Source organism: Salvelinus fontinalis, chromosome 6 (assembly GCF_029448725.1).
Source record: "Salvelinus fontinalis isolate EN_2023a chromosome 6, ASM2944872v1, whole genome shotgun sequence".
Classification (NCBI taxonomy): domain Eukaryota; kingdom Metazoa; phylum Chordata; class Actinopteri; order Salmoniformes; family Salmonidae; genus Salvelinus; species Salvelinus fontinalis.
Window position 1 is genome coordinate 65296285 of NC_074670.1, and position 21881 is coordinate 65318165.

Sequence of the window (21881 nt, forward strand, 5' to 3'; positions counted from 1 at the left end):
ACACCCACCCCGCCGCCCACCCCGCCGCCCACCCCGACACTCCGCCGCCCTCCCCGACACTCCGTCGCCCTCCCCGACACTCCGCCGCCCTCCCCGACACTCCGCCGCCCTCCCCGACACTCCGACACCCACCCCGCCGCCCACCCCCGACACTCCGTCGCCCTCCCCGACACTCCGCCGCCCACCCCGACACCCCGACACTCCGTCGCCCTCCGCCGCCCTCTCCAACACCCACCCCGACACCCCGACACTCCGCCGCCCACCCCGACACCCCGACACTCCGCCGCCCTCCCCGACACCCCGACACCCACCCCGACACTCCGCCGCCCACCCCAACACCCTCCCCGACACTCACCCCGACACCCCGCCGCCCACCCCGACACTGTGCCGCCCACCCCGACACTCCGTCGCCCTCCCCGACACTCCCCAACACCCTCCCCGACACTCCACCGCCCTCCCCGACACTCCCCAACACCCTCCCCGACACTCCCCAACACCCTCCCCGACACTCCACCGCCCTCCCCGACACTCCCCAACACCCTCCCCGACACTCCGCCGCCCTCCCCGACACTCCGCCGCCCTCCCCGACACTCCGCCGCCCTCCCCGACACTCCGCCGCCCTCCCCGACACTCCGCCGCCCTCCCCGACACTCCGCCGCCCTCCCCGACACCCACCCCGCCGCCCACCCCGACACTCCGCCGCCCTCCCCGACACTCCGCCGCCCTCCCCGACACTCCGCCGCCCTCCCCGACACTCCGCCGCCCTCCCCGACACTCCGCCGCCCTCCCCGACACTCCGCCGCCCTCCCCGACACTCCGTCGCCCTCCGCCGCCCTCCCCGACACTCCGCCGCCCTCCCCGACACTCCGCCGCCCACCCCGACACTCCTACCTGGTACTCTCTCCCCTCGTACCTGGTACTCTCTCCCCTCCTACCTGGTACTCTCTCCCCTCCTACCTGGTACTCTCTCCCCTCCTACCTGGTACTCTCTCCCCTCCTACCTGGTACTCTCTCCCCTCCTACCTGGTACTCTCTCCCCTCCTACCTGGTACTCTCTCCCCTCCTACCTGGTACTCTCTCCCCTCCTACCTGGTACTCTCTCCCCTCCTACCTGGTACTCTCTCCCCTCCTACCTGGTACTCTCTCCCCTCCTACCTGGTACTCTCTCCCCTCCTACCTGGTACTCTCTCCCCTCCTACCTGGTACTCTCTCCCCTCCTACCTGGTACTCTCTTGCATCCTCCGTGTTAACTTCTCTAGGATAGGGGGCAGCATTTTCACTTTTGGATAAATAGCGTGCCCAATTTCAACTTCCTTCTACTCATCCCCAGAATATAAGATATGCATATTATTAGTATATTTAGATAGAAAACACTCTGAAGTTTCTAAAACTGTTTGAATCATGTCTGTGAGTATAACAGAACTTATGTAGCAGGCAAAACCCTGAGGACTAACCATTCAGAATCTTTTCTTTTTTTGGAGGTCACTGTCTGTTCAATGAGATTTCATTGGGATACTAGATTTCTAATCAACCTGTTTGCAGTTCCTACCGCTTCCACTGGATGTCACCAGTCTTTGGAAATTGGTTGAGGTTATTCCTTTGTGCAATGAAGAAGAACGGCCATCTGGAATCAGTGTAACGTTATGTGTACTGTTTGAGAGTTACGCAAGACTAGAAAAGTAGCGTTAGTTTGTTGTCCTCCTGTATTGAAAACAGATAGACCCATCTTCAATTTAATCGATTATTAACGTTTAAAAATACCTAAAGTTGTATTACAAAAGTAGTTTGAAATGTTTTGGCAAAGTTTAGAGGAAATTTTTTAGATATTTTGTAGTGACGTTGCGCAAATTGGAAGCGTTTTTTTTCTGGATCAAACGCGCCAAATAAATGGACATTTTGGATATATATGGACGGAATTAATCGAACAAAAGGACCATTTGTGATGTTTATGGGACATATTGGAGTGCCAACAAAAGAAGCTCGTCAAAGGTAAGGCATTAATTATATTTTTATTTCTGCGTTTTATGTCGCGCCTGCAGGGTTGAAATATGCTTCTCTCTCTTTGTTTACTGTTGTGCTATCTTCAGATAATAGCATCTTATGCTTTCGCCGAAAAGCCTTTTTGAAATCTGACATGTTGGCTGGATTCACAACGAGTGTAGCTTTAATTTGGTATCTTACATGTGTGATTTAATAAAAGTTTGATTTTATGTCATTTTTTTTTATTTGGCGCTCTGCATTTTGCCTGGCTATTGGCCAAGTGGGACGCAAGCGTCCCGCCTATCCCAGAGAGGTAAAAAACCTACCATCAGAGCCACAATAGGCCGTAATGACAGGGAAGGCATCTCATCACACTAAACTGTTTTCCAATTCACCCCAGACAAACACCCTGATGGCTAGTGACTACCATTTATCCAGACCACGGGGCCATTTAGCAGTGAGCTGGGATGAACATACACACAGAGACAGACACACAAGAATAAATTCCACTCACTCAGCACCACATTGTACTCCATTGATCCGGCCAGCTGGGGTCCTGAATCTATCATCTTATCAATAGCCTTCCTCTCTGCCACCGAGCAGATCTGAAATCAGACAGGACAGAGGGAGGACACAGACAGACGTTAGCTGGGTGGAGGGAGAGAGTAAGAAGGAGAGAAGGAAAGAGGCGATTGGAGAGTGGAGGAGGAGAGGAGGAAAGAGGCGGTTGGAGAGAGGAGGAGGAGGGGGAGGAAAGAGGTAAAGAGGGGGAAACCACACACTTCATTTACCAGAAGAGAAAGAAATACCTGAAATGAACACAGCAACTTCAGGCTGGAGATCAGTCTAGCTAACGAGCTGAGCACAGCAACTTCAGGCTGGAGATCAGTCTAGCTAACGAGCTGAGCACAGCAACTTCAGGCTGGAGATCAGTCTAGCTAACGAGCTGAACACAGCAACTTCAGGCTGGAGATCAGTCTAGCTAACGAGCTGAGCACAGCAACTTCAGGCTGGAGATCAGTCTAGCTAACGAGCTGAGCACAGCAACTTCAGGCTGGAGATCAGTCTAGCTAACGAGCTGAGCACAGCAACTTCAGGCTGGAGATCAGTCTAGCTAACGAGCTGAGCACAGCAACTTCAGGCTGGAGATCAGTCTAGCTAACGAGCTGAACACAGCAACTTCAGGCTGGAGATCAGTCTAGCTAACGAGCTGAGCACAGCAACTTCAGGCTGGAGATCAGTCTCGCTAACGAGCTGAGCACAGCAACTTCAGGCTGGAGATCAGTCTAGCTAACGAGCTGAGCACAGCAACTTCAGGCTGGAGATCAGTCTAGCTAACGAGCTGAGCACAGCAACTTCAGGCTGGAGATCAGTCTAGCTAACGAGCTGAGCACAGCAACTTCAGGCTGGAGATCAGTCTAGCTAACGAGCTGAGCACAGCAACTTCAGGCTGGAGATCAGTCTAGCTAACGAGCTGAGCACAGCAACTTCAGGCTGGAGATCAGTCTAGCTAACGAGCTGAATCTGTTTTGCCTTTCTGTTGTGTGGAGTAACATTTTGACTTCTCTGGTGGGAACCTGCACAGATTCCAGATGACATAGTCAGTGTGTAATTTCCAGCTAGATCGGCAGTGTCCTGGGTCAGATAGGTAGTGTCCTGGGTCAGATAGGTAGTGTACTGGGTCAGATATAGATAGGTAGTGTCCTGGGTCAAATAGGTAGTGTCCTGGGTCAGATATAGATAGGTAGTGTCCTGGGTCAGATATAGATAGGTAGTGTCCTGGGTCAGATAGGTAGTGTCCTGGGTCAGATAGGTAGTGTCCTGGGTCAGATAGGTAGTGTCCTGGGTCAGATAGGTAGTGTCCTGGGTCAGATAGGTAGTGTCCTGGGTCAGATAGGTAGTGTCCTGGGTCAGATAGGTAGTGTCCTGGGTCAGATAGGTAGTGTCCTGGGTCAGATAGGTAGTGTCCTGGGTCAGATATAGATAGGTAGTGTCCTGGGTCAGATAGGTAGTGTCCTGGGTCAGACATAGATAGGTAGTGTCTAGTGTCAGATATAGATAGGTAGTGTCCTGGGTCAGATAGGTAGTGTCCTGGGTCAGATAGGTAGTGTACTGGGTCAGATATAGATAGGTAGTGTCCTGGGTCAAATAGGTAGTGTCCTGGGTCAGATATAGATAGGTAGTGTCCTAGGTCAGATATAGATAGTGTCCTGGGTCAGATAGGTAGTGTACTGAGTCAGATTGGTAGTGTACTGGGTCAGATAGGTAGTGTACTGGGTCAGATAGGTAGTGTACTGGGTCAGATAGGTAGTGTACTGGGTCAGATAGGTAGTGTCCTGGATCAGATATAGATAGGTAGTGTCCTGGGTCAGATAGGTAGTGTCCTGGGTCAGATAGGTAGTGTCCTGGGTCAGATAGGTAGTGTCCTGGGTCAGATAGGTAGTGTCCTGGGTCAGATAGGTAGTGTCCTGGGTCAGATAGGTAGTGTCCTGGGTCAGATAGGTAGTGTCCTGGGTCAGATATAGATAGGTAGTGTCCTGGGTCAGTTAGGTAGTGTCCTGGGTCAGACATAGATAGGTAGTGTCTAGTGTCAGATATAGATAGGTAGTGTCCTGGGTCAGATAGGTAGTGTCCTGGGTCAGACATAGATAGGTAGTGTCTATTGTCAGATATAGATAGGTAGTGTCCTGGGTCAGATATAGATAGGTAGTGTCCTGGGTCAGATATAGATAGGTAGTGTCCTGGGTCAGATATAGATAGGTAGTGTCCTGGGTCAGATATAGATAGGTAGTGTCCTGGGTCAGATATAGATAGGTAGTGTCCTGGGTCAGATATAGATAGGTAGTGTCCTGGGTCAGATATAGATAGGTAGTGTCCTGGGTCAGATATAGATAGGTAGTGTCCTGGGTCAGATAGGTAGTGTCCTGGGTCAGATAGGTAGTGTCCTGGGTCAGATAGGTAGTGTCCTGGGTTAGATAGGTAGTGTCTAGTGTCAGACATAGATAGGTAGTGTCCTGGGTCAGATGTAGATAGGTAGTGTCCTGGGTCAGATATAGATAGGTAGTGTCCTGGGTCAGATAGGTAGTGTCCTGGGTCAGATATAGATAGGTAGTGTCCTGGGTCAGATATAGATAGGTAGTGTCCTGGGTCAGATATAGATAGGTAGTGTCTAGTGTCAGATATAGATAGGTAGTGTCCTGGGTCAGATATAGATAGGTAGTGTCCTGGGTCAGATATAGATAGGTAGTGTCTAGTGTCAGATATAGATAGGTAGTGTCCTGGGTCAGATAGGTAGTGTCCTGGGTCAGATATAGATAGGTAGTGTCCTGGGTCAGATATAGATAGGTAGTGTCCTGGGTCAGATATAGATAGGTAGTGTCCTGGGTCAGATAGGTAGTGTCCTGGGTCAGATATAGATAGGTAGTGTCTAGTGTCAGATATAGATAGGTAGTGTCCTGGGTCAGATAGGTAGTGTCCTGGGTCAGATGTAGATAGGTAGTGTTCTGGGTCAGATGTAGATAGGTAGTGTCCTGGGTCAGATGTAGATAGGTAGTGTCCTGGGTCAGATATAGATAGGTAGTGTCCTGGGTCAGATATAGATAGGTAGTGTCCTGGTCAGATATAGATAGGTAGTGTCCTGGGTCAGATAGGTAGTGTCCTGGGTCAGATATAGATAGGTAGTGTCCTGGGTCAGATGTAGATAGGTAGTGTCTAGTGTCAGACATAGATAGGTAGTGTCCTGGGTCAGATATAGATAGGTAGTGTCCTGGGTCAGATAGGTAGTGTCCTGGGTCAGATATAGATAGGTAGTGTCCTGGGTCAGATGTAGATAGGTAGTGTCTATTGTCAGATATAGATAGGTAGTGTCCTGGGTCAGGTATAGATAGGTAGTGTCCTGAGTCAGATATAGATAGGTAGTGTCCTGGGTCAGATAGGTAGTGTCCTGGGTCAGATATAGATAGGTAGTGTCCTGGGTCAGATGTAGATAGGTAGTGTCCTGGGTCAGATATAGATAGGTAGTGTCCTGGGCCAGATACAGATAGGTAGTGTCCTGGGTCAGATATAGATAGGTAGTGTCCTGGGTCAGATGTAGATAGGTAGTGTCCTGGGTCAGATGTAGATAGGTAGTGTCCTGGGTCAGATGTAGATAGGTAGTGTCCTGGGTCAGATATAGATAGGTAGTGTCCTGGGTCAGATATAGATAGGTAGTGTCCTGGGTCAGATATAGATAGGTAGTGTCCTGGGTCAGATATAGATAGGTAGTGTCCTGGGTCAGATAGGTAGTGTCCTGGGTCAGATATAGATAGGTAGTGTCCTGGGTCAGATATAGATAGGTAGTGTCCTGGGTCAGATATAGATAGGTAGTGTCCTGGGTCATATAGGTAGTGTCCTGGGTCAGATATAGATAGGTAGTGTCCTGGGTCAGATGTAGATAGGTAGTGTCCTGGGTCAGATATAGATAGGTAGTGTCCTGGGTCAGATATAGATAGGTAGTGTCCTGGGTCAGATATAGATAGGTAGTGTCCTATGTAGAACAATCGAGGCTGTAAAAAACAATTTAATAAATAAGGTTGTAATGTAACAACATTTGGAAAAAGTCCTGGGATATTTTCCCGAATGCTCTGTACATACATTCTACAGAGCCTACTGGGTATTCCCTACAATACGTTTACTGCTGCACCCAAAACAGTTACAGATCTAAGCCAATCTGTATTCTATATACAGCGACTGGCATTGGGGACATTAATTTGACTTTGGAACATGTTTTAAAAGTACATTTAATTCAAATGTTCACTTAAATATTAACAAATATGAATCATTGTTAAATGTTAAGACAATTATTTTTCATATATCATGAATGGTTATTGACACCTCTGTACTATTACGTGGGGAACTTTGATTTAGAACATTTCAAGAAGTCCGTGACCCAGAAATACTCTTTAAGCTGACGAGACGCTGAATGTGTGATGAGTCCGCAGATCAAATACACACTTGTGCTGCCACTAGACAGCGAAAAACAAGTTAACCTTTATTTATTGTAATTTAAATGAGTTTGCAGTAGTTCAGTTTTGAGTTATATTACTTACTGTAGCTACCTCAATTGTTATTTCAAATAATTTTGGGAACTACACAGCAATTGCTAGCTAGCCAAAATGTTGCTTGCTAGCAGGCTCCCGTAAATACAAATCCCCCTAGATACAGCCAAGTCTCAGAGTCACGTCATGAGATTTGTAAATGAAAGAGGAATATAATAAGACGAATTGGCCCAGCGTCGTCCGGGTTAGACGAGGGTTTGCCCGGGTTAGACGAAGGTTTGCCCGGGGTAGATGAGGGTTTGCCCGGGGTAGACGAGGGTTTGCCCGGGGTAGACGAGGGTTTGCCCGGGGTAGAAGAGGGTTTGCCCGGGGTAGACGAGGGTTTGCCCGGGGTAGACGAGGGTTTGCCCGGGGCAGACGAGGGTTTGCCCGGGGTAGGCCGTCACTGTAAACAATATTTCTTTCTTAACTGACTGGTTAAATAAAAATAAAATACCCATCTTCCCATTTAGAGTTTCTGGCGCAGCACAAAAAGGCCCTTGACCAGATGGTGGGACAAAGACATTTCCTAACAGACCTGGTATCCAGATGGTGGGACAAAGACATTTCCTAACAGACCTGCAAACCAGATGGTGGGACAAAGGCATTTCCTAACAGACCTGGTATCCAGATGGTGTGACAAAGACATTTCCTAACAGACCTGCTAACCAGATGGTGGGACAAAGACATTTCCTAACAGACCTGCTAACCAGATGGTGGGACAAAGGCATTTCCTAACAGACCTGGTAACCAGATGGTGGGACAAAGACATTTCCTAACAGACCTGGTAACCAGATGGTGGGACAAAGACATTTCCTAACAGACCTGGTAACCAGATGGTGGGACAAAGACATTTCCTAACAGACCTGGTAACCAGATGGTGGGACAAAGACATTTCCTAACAGACCTGCTAACCAGATGGTGTGACAAAGACATTTCCTAACAGACCTGCTAACCAGATGGTGGGACAAAGACATTTCCTAACAGACCTGCTAACCAGATGGTGGGACAAAGACATTTCCTAACAGACCTGGTAACCAGATGGTGGGACAAAGACATTTCCTAACAGACCTGGTAACCAGATGGTGGGACAAAGGCATTTCCTAACAGACCTGGTAACCAGATGGTGGGACAAAGGCATTTCCTAACAGACCTGGTATCCAGATGGTGGGACAAAGACATTTCCTAACAGACCTGCAAACCAGATGGTGGGACAAAGGCATTTCCAAACAGACCTGGTAACCAGATGGTGGGACAAAGGCATTTCCTAACAGACCTGGTAACCAGATGGTCGGACAAAGACATTTCCTAACAGACCTGGTATCCAGATGGTGGGACAAAGACATTTCCTAACAGACCTGCAAACCAGATGGTGGGACAAAGGCATTTCCTAACAGACCTGGTATCCAGATGGTGTGACAAAGACATTTCCTAACAGACCTGGTATCCAGATGGTGGGACAAAGACATTTCCTAACAGACCTGCAAACCAGATGGTGGGACAAAGGCATTTCCTAACAGACCTGGTATCCAGATGGTGTGACAAAGACATTTCCTAACAGACCTGCTAACCAGATGGTGGGACAAAGACATTTCCTAACAGACCTGCTAACCAGATGGTGGGACAAAGGCATTTCCTAACAGACCTGGTATCCAGATGGTGTGACAAAGACATTTCCTAACAGACCTGCTAACCAGATGGTGGGACAAAGACATTTCCTAACAGACCTGCTAACCAGAGGGTGGGACAAAGACATTTCCTAACAGACCTGGTAACCAGATGGTGGGACAAAGACATTTCCTAACAGACCTGCTAACCAGATGGTGGGACAAAGACATTTCCTAACAGACCTGCTAACCAGATGGTGTGACAAAGACATTTCCTAACAGATCTGGTAACCAGATGGTGGGACAAAGACATTTCCTAACAGACCTGCTAACCAGATGGTGTGACAAAGACATTTCCTAACAGACCTGCTAACAGATGGTGGGACAAAGACATTTCCTAACAGACCTGGTAACCAGATGGTGGGACAAAGGCATTTCCTAACAGACCTGGTAACCAGATGGTGGGACAAAGGCATTTCCTAACAGACCTGGTATCCAGATGGTGGGACAAAGACATTTCCTAACAGACGTGCAAACCAGATGGTGGGACAAAGGCATTTCCTAACAGACCTGGTAACCAGATGGTGGGACAAAGGCATTTCCTAACAGACCTGGTAACCAGATGGTGGGACAAAGGCATTTCCTAACAGACCTGGTATCCAGATGGTGGGACAAAGACATTTCCTAACAGACCTGCAAACCAGATGGTGGGACAAAGGCATTTCCTAACAGACCTGGTATCCAGATGGTGTGACAAAGACATTTCCTAACAGACCTGCTAACCAGATGGTGGGACAAAGACATTTCCTAACAGACCTGCTAACCAGATGGTGGGACAAAGGCATTTCCTAACAGACCTGCTAACCAGATGGTGGGACAAAGACATTTCCTAACAGACCTGCTAACCAGATGGTGGGACAAAGACATTTCCTAACAGACCTGCTAACCAGATGGTGGGACAAAGACATTTCCTAACAGACCTGGTAACCAGATGGTGGGACAAAGACATTTCCTAACAGACCTGCTAACCAGATGGTGGGACAAAGACATTTCCTAACAGACCTGGTAACCAGATGGTGGGACAAAGCCATTTCCTAACAGACCTGGTAACCAGATGGTGGGACAAAGGCATTTCCTAACAGACCTGCTAACCAGATGGTGGGACAAAGACATTTCCTAACAGACCTGGTAACCAGATGGTGGGACAAAGACATTTCCTAACAGACCTGGTAACCAGATGGTGGGACAAAGACATTTCCTAACAGACCTGCTAACCAGATGGTGGGACAAAGACATTTCCTAACAGACCTGCTAACCAGATGGTGGGACAAAGACATTTCCTAACAGACCTGGTAACCAGATGGTGGGACAAAGACATTTCCTAACAGACCTGCTAACCAGATGGTGGGACAAAGACATTTCCTAACAGACCTGGTAACCAGATGGTGGGACAAAGGCATTTCCTAACAGACCTGGTATCCAGATGGTGGGACAAAGACATTTCCTAACAGACCTGCAAACCAGATGGTGGGACAAAGGCATTTCCTAACAGACCTGGTATCCAGATGGTGTGACAAAGACATTTCCTAACAGACCTGCTAACCAGATGGTGGGACAAAGACATTTCCTAACAGACCTGCTAACCAGATGGTGGGACAAAGGCATTTCCTAACAGACCTGCTAACCAGATGGTGGGACAAAGACATTTCCTAACAGACCTGCTAACCAGATGGTGGGACAAAGACATTTCCTAACAGACCTGCTAACCAGAGGGTGGGACAAAGACATTTCCTAACAGACCTGCTAACCAGATGGTGGGACAAAGACATTTCCTAACAGACCTGCTAACCAGATGGTGGGATAAAGACATTTCCTAACAGACCTGCTAACCAGATGGTGTGACAAAGACATTTCCTAACAGATCTGGTAACCAGATGGTGGGACAAAGACATTTCCTAACAGACCTGCTAACCAGATGGTGGGACAAATACATTTCCTAACAGACCTGGTAACCAGATGGTGGGACAAAGGCATTTCCTAACAGACCTGGTAACCAGATGGTGGGACAAAGGCATTTCCTAACAGACCTGGTATCCAGATGGTGGGACAAAGACATTTCCTAACAGACGTGCAAACCAGATGGTGGGACAAAGGCATTTCCTAACAGACCTGGTAACCAGATGGTGGGACAAAGGCATTTCCTAACAGACCTGGTAACCAGATGGTGGGACAAAGGCATTTCCTAACAGACCTGGTATCCAGATGGTGGGACAAAGACATTTCCTAACAGACCTGCAAACCAGATGGTGGGACAAAGGCATTTCCTAACAGACCTGGTATCCAGATGGTGTGACAAAGACATTTCCTAACAGACCTGCTAACCAGATGGTGGGACAAAGACATTTCCTAACAGACCTGCTAACTAGATGGTGGGACAAAGGCATTTCCTAACAGACCTGCTAACCAGATGGTGGGACAAAGACATTTCCTAACAGACCTGCTAACCAGATGGTGGGACAAAGACATTTCCTAACAGACCTGGTAACCAGATGGTGGGACAAAGACATTTCCTAACAGACCTGCTAACCAGATGGTGGGACAAAGACATTTCCTAACAGACCTGGTATCCAGATGGTGGGACAAAGACATTTCCTAACAGACCTGCAAACCAGATGGTGGGACAAAGGCATTTCCTAACAGACCTGGTATCCAGATGGTGTGACAAAGACATTTCCTAACAGACCTGCTAACCAGATGGTGGGACAAAGACATTTCCTAACAGACCTGCTAACCAGATGGTGGGACAAAGGCATTTCCTAACAGACCTGCTAACCAGATGGTGGGACAAAGACATTTCCTAACAGACCTGGTAACCAGATGGTGGGACAAAGACATTTCCTAACAGACCTGGTAACCAGATGGTGGGACAAAGACATTTCCTAACAGACCTGGTAACCAGATGGTGGGACAAAGGCATTTCCTAACAGACCTGGTAACCAGATGGTGGGACAAAGGCATTTCCTAACAGACCTGCTAACCAGATGGTGGGACAAAGACATTTCCTAACAGACCTGCTAACCAGACGGTGGGACAAAGACATTTCCTAACAGACCTGCTAAATTTCTTTGTTGTTACTTTAAGGTTGGAACCAACATGCAGTACCTCCAGCAGGCAGAGAGGCAAGAACCATTCATCCACCAGCTCAGGGAGAACCTACACTTTTCACAGCCCCGTGGAAACATAAAAGACTATGAAATAACTCGTATGGAATCACGTAGTAACCAAAGAAGTGTTAAACAAAATCAAAATATATTTTATATTTCAGATTCTTCAAAGCAGCTACTCGTTGCCTTGATGACAGCTTTGCACGCTACATGATTCCATATGTGTTATTTCATAGTGTTGATTTCTCCACTATTATTCCACAATGTAGAAGATAGTAGAAATAAAGAAAAACCCTGGAATGAGTAGGTGTGTCCAAACGTTAGACCGGTCCTGTATTTGTATTGTTTAAAACATGTGCAAATAAAAGGAAATGTATAGTTTAAACATGGCTTTAATGTTTATTTGTTTTAGCTGTTACTGATACTTCTCTAAGACTTAATACATGTGTTAATACATACGCCTTTATGTACACTATATATACAAAAGTATGTGGACACCCCTTCAAAATAGAGCATTTGGCTATTTCAGCCCCACCTGAGCACACAGCCATGCAATCTCCATAGACAAACAGCGGCAGTAGAATGGCCTTACTGAAGAACTCAGTGACTTTTGGCTATTTCAGCCCCACCTGAGCACACAGCCATGCAATCTCCATAGACAAACACCGGCAGTAGAATGGCCTTACTGAAGAACTCAGTGACTATTGGCTATTTCAGCCCCACCTGAGCACACAGCCATGCAATCTCCATAGACAAACATCGGCAGTAGAATGGCCTTACTGAAGAACTCAGTGACTTTCAACGTGGCACCGTCACAGGATGCCCTGACCTCAACCCCATCAAACACCTTGGCCTAACTCCGCAGGGGACGGTTGGCACAGTGACAGGAAAACCAATCTGTTGGTGTTTGGCTGTGTGTGTGTTTATGCTATGTTGTCTCGTCTAAGGGTCACCATGCGGTTCTCACCCTGACGTCATCCTCTGTGATGTATCCGGTCTGAGCCACCCACCACGGCTCTACAGAGACTCACCCTGACGTCATCCTGTACCACCATCAGGAAGCTCTACAGAGACTCACCCTGATGTCATCCTCTGTGATGTATCCGGTCTGAGCCACCCACCACGGCTCTACAGAGATCTCTACTGGCTTGGAGGGCAGCAGGTCTCGCGCCGTTTTCCTACGGAAGAATTTCTGACAAGAGACGACACAGATATGTTGTGTAAAGTAATACAATCAATCAACAAAACATTTATTTCAAGTAATGTTTAGATCAGCGGACATCTAGTCAGCAGCGTTGGCCATGTTAAGACATCTAGCCGGCAGCGGTGGCCATGTTAAGACATCTAGTCAGCAGCGTTGGCCATGTTAAGACATCTAGCCGGCAGCGGTGGCCATGTTAAGACATCTAGCCGGCAGCGGTGGCCATGTTAAGACATCTAGTCAGCAGCGTTGGCCATGTTAAGACATCTAGCCGGCAGCGGTGGCCATGTTAAGACATCTAGCCGGCAGAGGTGGCCATGTTAAGACATCTAGCCGGCAGAGGTGGCCATGTTAAGACATCTAGCCGGCAGTGGTGGCCATGTTAAGACATCTAGTCAGCAGCGTTGGCCATGTTAAGACATCTAGCCGGCAGCGGTGGCCATGTTAAGACATCTAGCCGGCAGCGGTGGCCATGTTAAGTAAAAGTCTTCACAACCAGACAACTCAATTAAAAGAGGAACTGAATATTTTCAGGAAGTTCACTGCATTGTTTAGTCCCCAGAAAACATCTCAAATGAAAAACTATCTGTGTGTTGTTGGTGGAATAACCATAGTATTGTCAAAGCATCACTTAGAGTACATGTTGACCAACATAAATAAGGATATTATAGAATTATGTTTAAGTTGCTCTTACCTTGGAGGACCTGCACTGGTTCATCAAGTCTATATACTGGTTCCTCCCGATGCCCAGCAGCCTTAGACCTAGAAAACAGACATTTACATTTACATTTAAGTCATTTAGCAGACGCTCTTATCCAGAGCGACTTACAAATTGGACATCACTGGTTCATCAGTCTATATACTGGTTCCTCCTGATGCCCAGCAGCCTTAGACCTAGAAAACAGACAATAATCCCTGGTTCATCAGTCTATATACTGGTTCCTCCTGATGCCAAGCAGCCTTAGACCTAGAAAACAGACAATAATCACTGGTTCATCAGTCTATAAAGTCTATTTAATTCAACAATGAGTCGTTTGGAAGGAATCAGTGGCTAACCGCTAACGTTGGTTTCTGTGCCAGACTATGATCACAAAGGACCGCTGCGTCAACTTCACACGGTGAAATGTATTGTTTGCTGCTGCATAAATGATGTAATATGCCAGGGAGATGTGTATACTGGAGCTGAGAAAGTAATACTAAGTGTGTTGTGTAGTGTGCATCCCAGGGATGTGTGTGCTTTGGGGACCTTTAACAGAATGTGACTGGCAGAACGGGTGTTGTATGTGGAGGATGAGGGCTGCAGTAGATATCTCAGATAGGAGGGGAGTGAGGCCTAAGAGGGTTTTATAAATAAGCATCAACCAGTGGGTCTTGCGACAGGTATACAGAGATGACCAGTTTACAGAGGAGTATAGAGCGCAGTGATGTGTCCTATAAGGAGCATTGGTGGCAAATCTGATGGTCGAATGGTAAAGAACATCTAGCCGCTCGAGAGCACCCTTACCTGCCGATCTATAAACTACGTCTCTGCAATCTAGCATGGGTAGGATGGTTATCTGAATCCGGGTTAGTTTGTCAGCTGGGGTGAAAGAGGAGCGATTACGATAGAGGAAACCAAGTCTAGATTTAACTTTAGCCTGCAGCTTTGATATGTGCTGAGAGAAGGACAGTGTACCGTCTAACCATACTCCCAAGTACTTGTATGAGGCGACTACCTCCAGCTCTAAACCCTCAGAGGTAGTAATAACACCTGTGGGGAGAGGGGCATTCTTCTTACCAAACCACATGACCTTTGTTTTGGAGGTGTTCAGAACAAGGTTAAGGGTAGAGAAAGCTTGTTGGACACTAAGAAAGCTTTGTTGTAGAGCGTTTAACACAAAATCCTGGGAGGGGCCAGATGAGTATAAAACTGTATCATCTGCATATAAATGGATGAGAGAGCTTCCTACTGCCTGAGCTATTTTGTTGATGTAAATTGAGAAGAACGTGGGGCCTAGGATCGAGCCTTGGGGTACTCCCTTGGTGACGGGCAGTGGCTGAGACATCAGATGTTCTGACTTTATACACTGCACTCTTTGAGAGAGGTAGTTAGCAAATCAGCCCAAAGACCCCTCAGAGACACCAATACTCCTTAGCGGGCCGACAAGAATGGAATTGTCTACCGTATCAAAAGCTTTGGCCAAGTCAATAAAAATAGCAGCACAACATTGCTTAGAATCAAGGGCAATGGTGACATCATTGAGGACCTTTAAGGTTGCAGTGACACATTCATAACCTGAGCGGAAACCAGATTGCATACAAGAGAGAATACTATAGACATCATGTAAGCCAGTCACTTGATTATTGACACATTTTTCCAACACTTTTGATCAACGGTACTACTACTAACAGTCAGCAGTTTATCCCTGAGAGAGGGAGTACTACAGTACTACTACTAACAGTCAGCAGTTTATCCCTGAGAGAGGGAGTACTACAGTACTACTACTAACAGTCAGCAGTTTATCCCTGAGAGAGGGAGTACTACAGTACTACTAACAGTCAGCAGTTTATCCCTGAGAGAGGGAGTACTACAGTACTACTAACAGTCAGCAGTTTATCCCTGAGAGAGGGTGTACTACAGTACTACTACTAACAGTCAGTTTATCCCTGAGAGAGGGAGTACTACAGTACTACTACTAACAGTCAGCAGTTTATCCCTGAGAGAGGGAGTACTACAATACTACTACTAACAGTCAGCAGTTTATCCCTGAGAGAGGGAGTACTACAGTACTACTACTAACAGTCAGCAGTTTATCCCTGAGAGAGGGAGTACTACAGTACTACTAACAGTCAGCAGTTTATCCCTGAGAGAGGGAGTACTACAGTACTACTAACAGTCAGCAGTTTATCCCTGAGAGAGGGAGTACTACAGTAATACTACTAACAGTCAGCAGTTTATCCCTGAGAGAGGGAGTACTACAGTACTACTACTAACAGTCAGCAGTTTATCCCTGAGAGAGGGAGTACTACAGTACTACTACTAACAGTCAGCAGTTTATCCCTGAGAGAGGGAGTACTACAGTACTACTACTAACAGTCAGCAGTTTATCCCTGAGAGAGGGAGTACTACAGTACTACTACTAACAGTCAGCAGTTTATCCCTGAGAGAGGGAGTACTACAGTAGTACTACTAACAGTCAGCAGTTTATCCCTGAGAGAGGGAGTACTACAGTACTACTAACAGTCAGCAGTTTATCCCTGAGAGAGGGAGTACTACAGTACTACTAACAGTCAGCAGTTTATCCCTGAGAGAGGGAGTACTACAGTACTACTAACAGTCAGCAGTTTATCCCTGAGAGAGGGAGTACTACAATACTACTACTAACAGTCAGCAGTTTATCCCTGAGAGAGGGAGTACTACAGTACTACTACTAACAGTCAGCAGTTTATCCCTGAGAGAGGGAGTACTACAGTACTACTAACAGTCAGCAGTTTATCCCTGAGAGAGGGAGTACTACAGTACTACTACTAACAGTCAGCAGTTTATCCCTGAGAGAGGGAGTACTACAGTACTACTACTAACAGTCAGCAGTTTATCCCTGAGAGAGGGAGTACTACAGTACTACTACTAACAGTCAGCAGTTTATCCCTGAGAGAGGGAGTACTACAGTACTACTAACAGTCAGCAGTTTATCCCTGAGAGAGGGAGTACTACAGTACTACTACTAACAGTCAGCAGTTTATCCCTGAGAGAGGGAGTACTACAGTACTACTACTAACAGTCAGCAGTTTATCCCTGAGAGAGGGAGTACTACAGTACTACTACTAACAGTCAGCAGTTTATCCCTGAGAGAGGGAGTACTACAGTACTACTACTAACAGTCAGCAGTTTATCCCTGAGAGAGGGAGTACTACAGTACTACTACTAACAGTCAGCAGTTTATCCCTGAGAGAGGGAGTACTACAGTACTACTACTAACAGTCAGCAGTTTATCCCTGAGAGAGGGAGTACTACAGTACTACTACTAACAGTCAGCAGTTTATCCCTGAGAGAGGGAGTACTACAGTACTACTAACAGTCAGCAGTTTATCCCTGAGAGAGGGAGTACTACAGTACTACTAACAGTCAGCAGTTTATCCCTGAGAGAGGGAGTACTACAGTACTACAACTAACAGTCAGCAGTTTATCCCTGAGAGAGGGAGTACTACAGTACTACTACTAACAGTCAGCAGTTTATCCCTGAGAGAGGGAGTACTACAGTACTACTAACAGTCAGCAGTTTATCCCTGAGAGAGGGAGTACTACAGTAATACTACTAACAGTCAGCAGTTTATCCCTGAGAGAGGGAGTACTACAGTACTACTACTAACAGTCAGCAGTTTATCCCTGAGAGAGGGAATACTACAGTAATACTAACAGTCAGCAGTTTATCCCTGAGAGAGGGAGTACTACAGTACTACTACTAACAGTCAGCAGTTTATCCCTGAGAGAGGGAATACTACAGTACTACTAACAGTCAGCAGTTTATCCCTGAGAGAGGGAGTACTACAGTAATACTAACAGTCAGCAGTTTATCCCTGAGAGAGGGAGTACTACAGTACTACTACTAACAGTCAGCAGTTTATCCCTGAGAGAGGGAGTACTACAGTACTACTAACAGTCAGCAGTTTATCCCTGAGAGAGGGAGTACTACAGTACTACTAACAGTCAGCAGTTTATCCCTGAGAGAGGGAGTACTACAGTACTACTAACAGTCAGCAGTTTATCCCTGAGAGAGGGTGTACTACAGTACTACTACTAACAGTCAGTTTATCCCTGAGAGAGGGAGTACTACAGTACTACTACTAACAGTCAGCAGTTTATCCCTGAGAGAGGGAGTACTACAATACTACTACTAACAGTCAGCAGTTTATCCCTGAGAGAGGGAGTACTACAGTACTACTACTAACAGTCAGCAGTTTATCCCTGAGAGAGGGAGTACTACAGTACTACTAACAGTCAGCAGTTTATCCCTGAGAGAGGGAGTACTACAGTACTACTAACAGTCAGCAGTTTATCCCTGAGAGAGGGAGTACTACAGTAATACTACTAACAGTCAGCAGTTTATCCCTGAGAGAGGGAGTACTACAGTACTACTACTAACAGTCAGCAGTTTATCCCTGAGAGAGGGAGTACTACAGTACTACTACTAACAGTCAGCAGTTTATCCCTGAGAGAGGGAGTACTACAGTACTACTACTAACAGTCAGCAGTTTATCCCTGAGAGAGGGAGTACTACAGTACTACTACTAACAGTCAGCAGTTTATCCCTGAGAGAGGGAGTACTACAGTAGTACTACTAACAGTCAGCAGTTTATCCCTGAGAGAGGGAGTACTACAGTACTACTAACAGTCAGCAGTTTATCCCTGAGAGAGGGAGTACTACAGTACTACTAACAGTCAGCAGTTTATCCCTGAGAGAGGGAGTACTACAGTACTACTAACAGTCAGCAGTTTATCCCTGAGAGAGGGAGTACTACAGTACTACTACTAACAGTCAGCAGTTTATCCCTGAGAGAGGGAGTACTACAGTACTACTACTAACAGTCAGCAGTTTATCCCTGAGAGAGGGAGTACTACAGTACTACTAACAGTCAGCAGTTTATCCCTGAGAGAGGGAGTACTACAGTACTACTACTAACAGTCAGCAGTTTATCCCTGAGAGAGGGAGTACTACAGTACTACTACTAACAGTCAGCAGTTTATCCCTGAGAGAGGGAGTACTACAGTACTACTACTAACAGTCAGCAGTTTATCCCTGAGAGAGGGAGTACTACAGTACTACTAACAGTCAGCAGTTTATCCCTGAGAGAGGGAGTACTACAGTACTACTACTAACAGTCAGCAGTTTATCCCTGAGAGAGGGAGTACTACAGTACTACTACTAACAGTCAGCAGTTTATCCCTGAGAGAGGGAGTACTACAGTACTACTACTAACAGTCAGCAGTTTATCCCTGAGAGAGGGAGTACTACAGTACTACTACTAACAGTCAGCAGTTTATCCCTGAGAGAGGGAGTACTACAGTACTACTACTAACAGTCAGCAGTTTATCCCTGAGAGAGGGAGTACTACAGTACTACTACTAACAGTCAGCAGTTTATCCCTGAGAGAGGGAGTACTACAGTACTACTACTAACAGTCAGCAGTTTATCCCTGAGAGAGGGAGTACTACAGTACTACTAACAGTCAGCAGTTTATCCCTGAGAGAGGGAGTACTACAGTACTACTAACAGTCAGCAGTTTATCCCTGAGAGAGGGAGTACTACAGTACTACTACTAACAGTCAGCAGTTTATCCCTGAGAGAGGGAGTACTACAGTACTACTACTAACAGTCAGCAGTTTATCCCTGAGAGAGGGAGTACTACAGTACTACTAACAGTCAGCAGTTTATCCCTGAGAGAGGGAGTACTACAGTATACTACTAACAGTCAGCAGTTTATCCCTGAGAGAGGGAGTACTACAGTACTACTACTAACAGTCAGCAGTTTATCCCTGAGAGAGGGAGTACTACAGTAACTACTAACAGTCAGCAGTTTATCCCTGAGAGAGGGAGTACTACAGTACTACTACTAACAGTCAGCAGTTTATCCCTGAGAGAGGGAGTACTACAGTACTACTAACAGTCAGCAGTTTATCCCTGAGAGAGGGAGTACTACAGTAACTACTAACAGTCAGCAGTTTATCCCTGAGAGAGGGAGTACTACAGTACTACTACTAACAGTCAGCAGTTTATCCCTGAGAGAGGGAGTACTACAGTACTACTAACAGTCAGCAGTTTATCCCTGAGAGAGGGAGTACTACAGTACTACTAACAGTCAGCAGTTTATCCCTGAGAGAGGGAGTACTACAGTACTACTACTAACAGTCAGCAGTTTATCCCTGAGAGAGGGAGTACTACAGTACTACTACTAACAGTCAGCAGTTTATCCCTGAGAGAGGGAATACTACAGTTACTACTAACAGTCAGCAGTTTATCCCTGAGAGAGGGAGTACTACAGTACTACTACTAACAGTCAGCAGTTTATCCCTGAGAGAGGGAGTACTACAGTACTACTAACAGTCAGCAGTTTATCCCTGAGAGAGGGAGTACTACAGTAACTACTAACAGTCAGCAGTTTATCCCTGAGAGAGGGAGTACTACAGTACTACTACTAACAGTCAGCAGTTTATCCCTGAGAGAGGGAGTACTACAGTACTACTACAACAGTCAGCAGTTTATCCCTGAGAGAGGGAGTACTACAGTACTACTACTAACAGTCAGCAGTTTATCCCTGAGAGAGGGAGTACTACAGTACTACTACTAACAGTCAGCAGTTTATCCCTGAGAGAGGGAGTACTACAGTACTACTACTAACAGTCAGCAGTTTATCCCTGAGAGAGGGAGTACTACAGTACTACTACTAACAGTCAGCAGTTTATCCCTGAGAGAGGGAGTACTACAGTACTACTACTAACAGTCAGCAGTTTATCCCTGAGAGAGGGAGTACTACAGTACTACTACTAACAGTCAGCAGTTTATCCCTGAGAGAGGGAGTACTACAGTACTACTACTAACAGTCAGCAGTTTATCCCTGAGAGAGGGAGTACTACAGTACTACTACTAACAGTCAGCAGTTTATCCCTGAGAGAGGGAGTACTACAGTACTACTACTAACAGTCAGCAGTTTATCCCTGAGAGAGGGAGTACTACAGTACTACTACAACAGTCAGCAGTTTATCCCTGAGAGAGGGAGTACTACAGTACTACTAACAGTCAGCAGTTTATCCCTGAGAGAGGGAGTACTACAGTACTACTACTAACAGTCAGCAGTTTATCCCTGAGAGAGGGAGTACTACAGTAATACTAACAGTCAGCAGTTTATCCCTGAGAGAGGGAGTACTACAGTACTACTACTAACAGTCAGCAGTTTATCCCTGAGAGAGGGAGTACTACAGTACTACTACTAACAGTCAGCAGTTTATCCCTGAGAGAGGGAGTACTACAGTACTACTACTAACAGTCAGCAGTTTATCCCTGAGAGAGGGAGTACTACAGTACTACTACAACAGTCAGCAGTTTATCCCTGAGAGAGGGAGTACTACAGTACTACTAACAGTCAGCAGTTTATCCCTGAGAGAGGGAGTACTACAGTACTACTACTAACAGTCAGCAGTTTATCCCTGAGAGAGGGAGTACTACAGTACTACTACTAACAGTCAGCAGTTTATCCCTGAGAGAGGGAGTACTACAGTACTACTACTAACAGTCAGCAGTTTATCCCTGAGAGAGGGAGTACTACAGTACTACTAACAGTCAGCAGTTTATCCCTGAGAGAGGGAGTACTACAGTACTACTACTAACAGTCAGCAGTTTATCCCTGAGAGAGGGAGTACTACAGTACTACTACTAACAGTCAGCAGTTTATCCCTGAGAGAGGGAGTACTACAGTACTACTAACAGTCAGCAGTTTATCCCTGAGAGAGGGAGTACTACAGTACTACTACTAACAGTCAGCAGTTTATCCCTGAGAGAGGGAGTACTACAGTACTACTAACAGTCAGCAGTTTATCCCTGAGAGAGGGAGTACTACAGTACTACTACTAACAGTCAGCAGTTTATCCCTGAGAGAGGGAGTACTACAGTACTACTAACAGTCAGCAGTTTATCCCTGAGAGAGGGAGTACTACAGTACTACTAACAGTCAGCAGTTTATCCCTGAGAGAGGGAGTACTACAGTACTACTACTAACAGTCAGCAGTTTATCCCTGAGAGAGGGAGTACTACAGTACTACTACTAACAGTCAGCAGTTTATCCCTGAGAGAGGGAGTACTACAGTACTACTACTAACAGT

General features: G+C 46.4%; 1 protein-coding gene across 2 annotated transcripts in view; it reads right to left on the minus strand.

Moving 5' to 3' along the window:
* Positions 1-21881, minus strand: part of LOC129858306 (protein FAM91A1-like) — a 164485-nt gene that overhangs the window by 102356 nt on the left and 40248 nt on the right. For both annotated transcript variants that reach the window (XM_055927454.1, XM_055927455.1), the window contains 3 exons: positions 13722-13789; positions 12905-13018; positions 2495-2585 (listed from right to left, as the gene is read on the minus strand). In XM_055927454.1, coding sequence (XP_055783429.1) covers positions 2495-2585; positions 12905-13018; positions 13722-13789 — 273 coding nt within the window. The remainder of the gene's footprint in view (positions 1-2494; positions 2586-12904; positions 13019-13721; positions 13790-21881) is intronic.